We start from the raw sequence: 10,185 nt of genomic DNA on the forward strand, positions 1-10,185 counted from the left end.
GTCAACATCCTCTGCTTACCTTGGCAAACACTCTTATAGTTAGTACAGCAGTCTTTCCTCTGCAAACAGTCATCTGAACAAGAGCAAAGGCTGGATTCTAGTCTGGTCTCCCCACAACGAAACGCATTGCAGGTCCATATTCGAGCTGTAAAATTACACAATTCAGTTCTGAGCATTTAACTTATTTTAAGTATCCAATACTAAAAATATAAATTTAATGCATTTCACCCTGTCTTATTGCACAAATTCTTGATTTACCTGCATTAGTAAATGAAATTACATAACACAAATAAGGGACAGTCCACCGCTTTTCTTCATTTGGCATGAGTCGCAGAGAGAGATGCTGGGCTACCTAGAGAGGTTCACCTCCGAGTTTGGAGAAACTCTAAACATCAATCCTATTCTCACCCAAGGGTAGGAGCTCCCGATGGTGAAGCACCACTAACCCTCAGCGATTGTTCCCACTCAAGAGCAGCCTTGCCCAGCCTTGTCTACAGACAGGCAGCAAGGAAGGAACAGGAGCATGGTCAGGCCCGTAAGAGTGAAGGCAGGTCAGGGGCCTTCCAGCTGAGAGTGACAGCAGTGGTACAGCAGCTCCCCATCAGGCCTCTGGTGTCTCCCCGGCTATAGACTTAGGACGAGGTCAGTTTAAACAAGTCCCGACGCTAAGAACAACCCGGGGCTGCAGTGAGGCTGCTCGGGAGCAGTGACTACAATCACTATCAGTCCTGCGCTTAGACAGACCCATGGGAGAGGCGGCTGCTGCGTGCTTCAGTTGTGCACAGCGTTTTTCATTCCTAACCGTTTAGTACTTACTAAGAAAGAAAAGATTTCAGGAGAGTAAGGAAAGGGAATACAGACTTTATCTAGACTAGGTCATCCCCTCCCTCCTGCCCTTCGCAGGGAGCATAACGTAAGGAGCTCTACTGTTCTAACCTTCACTCTCCTGACCCTCTAGACTCCCCACCTTCCCTGATTTCTTAGAAATCAAACATTGCAAACTGTGTCTTCCACCTAGAGAACAAAGTTTCTTAAGTTGTGTTCTGAGGACGCTGGCATCAGAATCACCAAGAATCACCAGCCTTCCTAGTGAGCCTTATGCACCTGAAATCTGAGAACTACTGAAAATGAAACTAAATAAGAGCATTGACTTACACCATAGTGAAACTCCATTGAACATAAGCAATTATGTGGCATTTCATCTGCTGTAGGTTATTCCTCAACCTCAGCTAACTGAAGTGTAGATTCTGCATTTAGCACTGCAAAGGGAGACAGCATAATCCTAGCTCCTGCATACAAGACGTTATGGGTTTAATTGTACCCCCTCAGAAACGTGGAAGTCCTAACCCTCGCTGCCATGAATGTGACTTGACTTTAGAAAAGGATCTTTGCAGATAATCACGTTAAAGTGAGAACATTAGGACGGGCCCTAATCCAGTGTGGCGGGGGTTCTTACAAAAAGGGGAAGTTTGGACACGGACACACACAGGGAGGACTGTGAAGACTCAGGGGGAACCCGCATGAAGATGAAGGCGGAGTTTGGAGTTAGGCTGCCACAAGGCAGAGAACGCCGAGATCGCCAGCACCCCAACAGAGGCTAGGAGAGAGGCATGGAACAGAGTTTCTCTCAGTCTTCAGAAGAAACAAAGATCTTGGACTTCTGGCTTCTAGAACTGTGAGAAAATGAATTTCTGTGGTGTAAGCCACCCAGTCTTTGGCACTTTGTTACAGCAGCCCTAGCAAACTGATCACAAGGTGTGTGGTGAGCATTTGCGCGTGCAGCAATGATGGCACAATCAACGTGCTAATAAACTTATGCTCGGAATTCATACTTGATTCCACACAGGTGTCTTCAAAATCCCAGCAGCAGTCGCCTCGGTCTTTACATCCCACATCACACCGGCAGCCCTCCAATCCTCTATATGAAGAATCAAAGCATCTTCTCCTGCAGCTGCCTGTAGAGTGAAGGAAAGAAGGAAATCAATGCTTAGAGAGTATCCAATATCTCATAGCTAGATGGTAGAAGCACACAGAAGTACTAGCACAGACTGTGACAGACAACTAGGTAATTGTTATGGTGCTGTATGATCCATCAGTGCAAAGTAATAAATAAAGAGTGACAAATAATGAGTGATTTTCCCCCAGGACCCCAAAGAGGTCCCAGACTCAGAGATACGGAGTACCATTAGATGAGGGTGGGTGGGACAGGCAGAGGCTAAAAATAGTGGAATTGGTTGAAAGTTTGGATATGCAATGACTACCCACCACACCTCCTACTAGAGAATAGAAGGCTCATAATCTGGAGGAAATTAGGAGGAGTGGCTCTCATCACAGGGACAGCAGACATAGAGGATTAGCAATGATGAGAAAAGATGAATCAGCCTTACTCTTAAATGTGAACAGATGGCTACCAGACATCTGAGTGTGGCAGGGAGCATCCAGCATGAAAGACAAAGACCAAAACAAACAGGAAAAAAGAAAAACTTGGTGGAAAAGGAAACAACGCAGGGAGCAGAAGAGTTACACAGGCACACAAACACACACACGTGCACAACTAATATTGAGGTCCTCTGAAAAGAGAAGATATTGCCTCCACGAAATAAGAAAGAAAGCCATAATTAAAAGAGAGAGAAATAACATTCAGAGTGCTCTTGGAAATAAAAACATGAGAGCAGTAATAAAAAATTCAATAGAGGGGTGTGGTAGTGGAAACTATTGTTGCCAAGAAGATTCCATGCCCTAATCCCTGAGACTGTGAATATGTTGCCTTACATGGCAAAGGGACTTTACAGATGTAATTAAGGCTACTATTTAGTTGACCTTAAAACAGAGAGGTAGTACCTAAAAGTGAAAACAAGAAAATGGAGATGATATTACCAAAGAAATCATATTTAGAAAATTTCCCAGAACCAAAGAGTGTAAATTATTACAACAAAATTGCTCACCCATTTTCCCAGGGCAAAACTCACACCAACGGATCAACAGGGATAAAGAGATCTTGAAAGCTACCAGAGAAAGATCATGAGCAACCTATAAAGGGTCTCAAGTCAGAATGGTATAAAATTTCTTAAAAGTGACATTGGAAGCTAGAAGACAGGAAAACAATGTCTGAAATTGCTAAAGGAAAATTATTTTCATCTTAGAATTCAAACTCTCAAGTGTTAGGTTAGAATGATGAAGATGTGTTTAGATAGGTAAGAACTCAAGTTATATCTTTCATGCATCCTATTTTAGAAAGCTACTGAAGAATGTCCTTCAGCAAAATGAGGAAGTAAAACCAAAAAAGAGATCCAAAAAATATGAGATCCAGCACAATGGAGAGGCTAAGGAAACACCAATCATACAACAAACAAACCAAGAGAGCAAGCAACACAGATTGGAGCAGCAGAACAGAGAAACAAATATTAAAATCAAACATCTCACTCTATACCCAAGTTTACACTGTCAAAAATGAGGGAGCCAGATAATGCTAGGTTTGGTGGGGATGCATGGTAAAGGCAGGGTAGGCTGTGGCAGCCATTCTAGAAAGCAACCGGGGACTACTTACCCAAGTGAAAATGTAAACCCTAAGATCCAGGACTGCCATTGCTGGGTATGTGACAAAGCAAATCCAACACAGATCCATAAGAGAACCTGCAGGATTTATGTGGTGTTGGGGAACTAAAGTCACCTGGGTATCCAGCACTGGGAGAGGGCATAAGTCAAAGGGTGTGTTGGATACATGCCAAAGAGTGCTATGTAGTAAGTAGATAGATGCATAAGAAGTGATGCAAGCACAGCAATTTAGAGGGATCTTAAAAATCACTCAGTGAAAAAGAAAGATAAAAATATTTATATTCCATTTAAATAAAACACTCACATTTTTACATTCACTCTCCTTTGAAACATTTTCCACACTTGGCTTCCAGGACGCAACAATCACCTGGCTTTCCTCCCACGGTCTTGGCCACTCCTTCTTAGTCTCCTTCTCTGTTTTTTTCCCTCTCATTTTCTCATTCCTTTAAGGTTGGCACACCCTGGTCACATTGCTTTAAACCCCAATTATGATGCTGATAGCCACTACATTGTATGTCCAGCCAAGACTTGCCCTCTAAAGTCAGCCTCAACTACCATCTAACAAGACAATCATCTTGTCTTTTCTACTTGGACATCTAGTAGATATTTCAAATTTAACACATCCCAAAGAAACTCCTGATTATTCTCCTGAAATCAGCTCCTTCTACAGTCTTCCCCATTTCAGTTATGGAAATGTCATATTTTCTGATGTTCATACCAAAAATCTTGAGGTCATTCTTGACTCCTCTCTTTCACACTCCACAGCCAATCTGTCAATAAAAACTATCCACCACATCAAAAGATATCCAGAATCCAAATACTTCTCACCACTTACAATGCTCCCACCCTGGTCCAAGATATAAGGCTTGTCTGTGTCATTGCAATAATTTCCTAACTGGTCTCTCTCAACCTAGTTTCACTCTGCGATTTATTCATAACACAGCAGCCTGAGTGATTGTGTTGAAAAGCAAAGCACAGCATGTCTTTCCTCTGCTCAAAACCTCCAATCACTTCCCATCACACTCAGAAGGGAAGCCAAAGGCCATACTGTGGCCCACCAACCCCTCTCTGATCTGGCTCCTCTTGGTCGATCTTGTTTGATGACTCCCTCCCTCTGGTCCTCTTAGCTCTAGCTCACTGATCTTCCTGTTATTCTCTAAATGGCATTCTTCACAGCCCAGGCATGCTCTTGCCCGGCTCTTCCCTCCTGCTGTTTCCTCTCGCCCGGACTGTTCATCCCCAAAATATCCCTGTTTCCCCCTCACTTCCTTCAGCTCTTTACAAAAGTTACTTCATACACACACCCCACCCTACCCTCACTCAATATTTCATATTTCCTTTTTTTAGGTTTACTTATTCCTTAGCATTTTCCCTATCATATAATATATATTTTGCTTATTTACATTTTTATTCTCTATATTCCCTGCTAAAATGTAAACTCTTTGAAGGATTTTTGGCTGTTTTCTTCACCACTGTATCCTCAGTGATTAGAATAGTACCTAGTACATAGTCAGCGCTTAACTGTAAAAGAATACGTAAAAAGTGTGTGCACACATAACAACAAATTTGCAAGAATGCATAAAAACTCAAACTAGAAAAACTAGTTTAAAAATTCAAACTAGAAAAAAATAGATTGCCTATGAAAAGTGGTTTAATTGGAGTGGAGAATGGTGAAAACAGTCCAGGGTGGGGTATTAGGAAACAGTTGTGATGGAAGAATGAGGGACTGCCTATGTTAAGGAGGCTGGCAAAGAGGGACTGGAGTTAAATATCAAGGCTCTGGGAGGGCGGAGAGGGAGGGGGAAGGGCACGATGCCACATGAGGGCTGATGGACTGAGATGAAGGGAGAGAATAAGGAACAAGGACTCTGACTCGGGGAAGCCAACCAGCAGTTGTACCAAAGGAAGGACGGGAGTGAAAGAGCTGGACTAATAGGAGATTTTTTTCGGAGATTAGTATATGCCTCTTGCAATTAATTTGTGATCTGTGGGATAAAATAAGCAAGAAATGACATTCACCTGTGTACACTAACATCAGAATACTACTACCAAAATGCCCTGCCGACATCTGTTAGATCTAGGACTGGTACTGTAGTTCAGAAACACAAGAGCCAAAGGACCGAGAAAAGACAGCAATTTTCCAGCTAATGCCCACATTTTCTGTTCCACTGTGCTCCCCTGTTACACTAGGGATACTGAGTGATGGTTAATTCTTAAATGGAAACGTAACTGGAAAATTATCAGTCATCTTCCCTAATGAAGGACTGAGAAGACTTTCCCCAGTGGAGTCAAATTAAAAAGGGGAATAAATGATCTAACGTTTGACCTCATACTTCCCCTTAGTAAAAGTGTGAAAACAACACATGACAAGACTATAGAAAGTGCTTTTTATAGAGCCACTTGTAAGTGGTTTATTTACTATGCATACTAATGGGATATGACAAAAGAAACATGAGGTCTAGATATTTTGGGGCATGCATCTCCTTTTTATTTTTTTCCTTCTTACGAGAAAAAAAATGTGAAGCTTTTATTCTGCACTACGTTGCAGGAATGTGACACTGCCCAACCAAGACACAGGGAGATTTCAGGGATGGAGCAACACTAACGTGATATCAAGGGGCAGGAGTGGGGCAGGAGGTCCTGGGAATGGAGCAACAAAGACTTTCGAGGCCAAGTTTATCACCAGACAGTAAAGATTAGAGGAGGAGCGGGGACAGAAGGAAGCTCTGATCAGGGATCAAAGTCCTTGATGAAGGTGAGGAAAAGTCAGAGAAAACTCTGGAGTGATATGAATCGCAAAGGAGCAGGGGGAGGAGGGCAAAAGCGAAATCCAGAAAAGACAGTGGACAGTGCCAACCAGGGATGCGGGCTCCCAGTAAGTGGGGTTGGCAGAAGGAGAAGCCTCGTAAGAGAGCGCCGCACGGAGGAGAGAAAGGGCTTGGGAGAGGAGTGCACACGTGTTCACAGGTGAAGGTATGGGGAAAGCGGCACCGTAGCGTGTTCCGAGGCATTGCTGAGGGGTATACCTTGCTTTTCCGGTTGCCTGAGTCCAAGGCCCAGCCCTAATCCAAGTGACACAATCACCAACAAAGCGAGAAGAACCTATTACAAAAAAGGAAAGTGACCTTACAATATTTTTAAAATGTACAAAGATCCAGACAACCAGGCTCCCTCAGTGAATATTAAGGGCACACAGTGTGCTAGTTATGCCTGATACCAGATCCAACAACGATAGAGGTACATAATTTCATTTAATGCCTGGAAGTAAGAAAGGTTTGGGAAGAATTTTTAAATACCATTTATTACAGATCTTCAAATTCAAATACATAAGTCCCAGTGAGCTTAATCCCAGATTGAGTTAAAGCGTGAATGAAACCAATGGAGCCATTTACTTTTTGCCCAGTTTTCTTTCTTAACTAGACAGATGCTTGGAAATCATTTCTCTAAAAGCATTCCAAAACTGTGAAATGTTCACTACTTCATTCCTAGGGAGCACGGTTCTTCTTCCTCATCAAGTCCATCAGAGGATAATGCGAATATTTAACATACGTAAAAATACAGTGTCCAATTAATTAACTGGCAAACAACCTGCTCTACTCTACAGCTCAAACCAATAATGTAGGGTAACTTGGAAGCTGTGTGACCAAAAATCGTGTGTGTCATTCATTACCACGACTGCTGACAAAGCTCTTCAGTGTAGTGGACTTTATGCTCTGACTAGAATTAAACTGTGATATAATTCAAGAGAATTCTTCCCACTGACCTCTTTCTCCATCCATCAAGTCCAATGATAAGCATGCTGGATGACAGAGCTTGAATAATGTGTATTGACATAAAGAATATAAATGCAACAAACACACAGATTCCTTAGGAAACCGTTTTACACTACCAGTAACCTTTGTTGTGGCTTTAAAAAGTATCACTTTTATGAAAGAAAAAAACACAAAATCAAAATTTGCTTAGATAATATAGACCTACATAAACTGCTGATTTTTTGTTTATATTTATCCTGAAAATCAGCTGAAAAATTAACATATCTAAGTCTTACAATACAGGAGAATTCAACAATTGGGGAAATATGTTAAAACTATGAAAACAATGATCATATGAAGTTTCAAAGCTATCCCAAGGGTCAATGACCCTCCAGCAGGTGTGCATTCAGTGGAGAGGATGGAGAGGAAAAGGGGAACATAAACAGTTATTAAATAACAGCATTCGCACTTAGTTCCTTATTACGACGCTTGAAAGCCACAGGGGAGCGTGGCTAGGAATACTACAAGGCAACAAAACACTGGGAAACTTTCCCATGGTAAATTTCATGCATCATAGATTTACCAATTGGCATAGTTTGGTTGACATGTTATGGCTGGTCCATTCACCATTCAAACTTGCTGGAAAAATAAACATCTTGCTGTCCTTGGGAGGCTTTAAAACTGTGTAGTGTTAAATCTTAGCGTCTCTCTGCATTATTCTGTAAGCTCCTTGAGAGTAAGAAGTTTCATTTTCAATCTCCAATATATTCATTTGCTCTAAATATGTACTTCTGAATAAGTTTCTTGATATCGAGGTGCATGTGTATCTTAATCTATCTCAAGCTCTCTACAAAGTGCAGAGAGGAGCACTCTAGGCTCCAGCAGTCACTGAGAACGCAGCATTTGGCTTTGGCTCAGCTGAATAAAACATCCTAGAAACACAGTACATACTTTTAAATTTGTTAATTGAAAACTCCGTTAAAATTTGGGAACATTAGGGTACCTTTCAAACTACTATTTTAAAATATTATATGTACTAATAAACCCTAGAAAGATACAAAGAAGGGAAATAAATGATGTCCAAATTTTGTTCCCAAGGAGTTTATAATTTCCTGACTTTGTGAGATAGGATAAATATAATAAACGGCCTAAGAGCTAGAAGACCACTCCAAAGTTCCCAGAAGAAAACTGAATAAATAGAATGTCTTCACGGTCTCCTTTGTTATAGTCACTGGGCCCAATGCTTCCACATGTGTCATTTACTCCTCGAAACTGTGCTTGAGTCACGGAACGGTGGTGACACTAACTAGAGTAGGGAAGTCAGGAGAAAACTGCACCATGAAAGAAGATGAGATTGCCTGAAGCAAATATCCTTAGATAGGATTTGGTGGAACACTTAAGTGCAACATGCAATGAAAAGAAAGATAAATCAGCCAAGAATGCAGGTAAGGAGAAACATCATAAAAATGGAAATTTCAAAGCCATCATTCAAGCAAAGGGAGAGAACAATTCAAAATGAGAAAATACTCAACAACATCCATATATTGTTGTTATGGATACTCAGCAGGACAAGGACAGGGGAGAAGGACCAACTTTCGAGGGGATGACAGTAAACACAAAGCCAAAGAACAGAAGTTGGGTAGTGAGAAAACCCAGGCAGTGGATACAACTCCCTCTTTCCCAAAAGTTTGATGGTAAAGGAAAAAGAAAGAGTAATACAATCAAAGAAAGATTTCTTTTCATGACAGGGAAGATCTTACCATATAAAGGAATAACAAAGTGAAAATAGGCAAAAGAGAAGATCTGTAGGAGTTAAGTAAAATGGGATAAAATCAGCAGTCGAATAAAGAATGTAGATTGGTGATTTTAATTTCTCACGCTCTGGTCTTAAAATATTCATGCAATAAAAAGGTAACTTTGGAGGTTACCAATTATAATCAGAGTAAAATCAATGCTGCAAAGTGTCCTGCCACTGATCCCAACTTTTTAGCTTGATCAAATATGAATTTGATGTTACTCAAATTTGTAAAATATGATTAAGTTGTCATAAGAGATAAAACTGAACACAATTACTTAAAACGTTACATTTAAATATAGCAACACAACTATAAATAGTCATACACTTAACATTTGTCACAATGGTAGAAAGACTAGAATTAAAAACTATACTTACAAAACAAATTATTTTAAGTTTCTTAATAGAGTTCTTCTTAACAGGTTCTTCCATTGATAAAGACAGCATAGAATCCATTGTTCTGTTAACTAGATAAACCTGTTTTACTAGAAGACTACAGTATTCCTTCCTTTTGCTAGTCTGGCAGAGAAACTGTACGAGTTACATGGCTGGGGCTGACTTTTAAATGTTTAGGAAGGTCACAGCTCTTTAGTGATTGGGCAATGGAGAGAGAGGAAAAAAATTGTAGTGACAATAGTGTTGAGAGATGAAAGTTCATTTCCGGTACACTGTAGACAATCTTGCCCTCTTCACAGTTTATACTAAATACTAATCAAAATATATGTAAAAAGAATGCTACAATAATCAAATTTTAATACAATCTGATCATTTATTTTCTTTAAAAATAACCCAAAACAAAAGGCCTTGTTACAGAAATTCCAGGGAGTTTCTACATTTATATAAACTTCATGTCACAGTTGAAAACCAACATATTAAAAATGTGCTTTAACCATAGCAGGAATTCCAACTCTGTTGAACCTATATAAAGTACTTAATTATGTGATAATTATGTCTTGTGTTTTACATTGTTCATAATTTGATATGTTTTTATATGCATTATGTCATGTCAAACTTAACAATATCCGTTATAAACATTTCAGCCCTATTTTGTAAATGAGTAAAGTAAGGCTCTGATTATTTGAC

General features: G+C 40.3%; 1 protein-coding gene across 1 annotated transcript; it reads right to left on the reverse strand.

The window, feature by feature from the left end:
- Window positions 1-6: 6 nt before the first annotated feature.
- LOC124232603 (ectonucleotide pyrophosphatase/phosphodiesterase family member 3-like) lies at window positions 7-9,616 on the reverse strand (the record flags this gene model as incomplete). The annotated part of the gene is made up of 4 exons (XM_046649552.1): window positions 9,481-9,616; window positions 6,582-6,657; window positions 1,833-1,955; window positions 7-145 (listed from the first exon to the last, which is right to left on the reverse strand). Coding segments are annotated over exons 1-4 (416 nt in total), but the record flags the coding sequence as incomplete, so codon positions are not given.
- Window positions 9,617-10,185: the final 569 nt, after the last annotated feature.

This window comes from Equus quagga, unplaced genomic scaffold, assembly GCF_021613505.1.
Source record: "Equus quagga isolate Etosha38 unplaced genomic scaffold, UCLA_HA_Equagga_1.0 HiC_scaffold_8390_RagTag, whole genome shotgun sequence".
In the NCBI taxonomy this organism is placed as follows: Eukaryota; Metazoa; Chordata; class Mammalia; order Perissodactyla; family Equidae; genus Equus; species Equus quagga.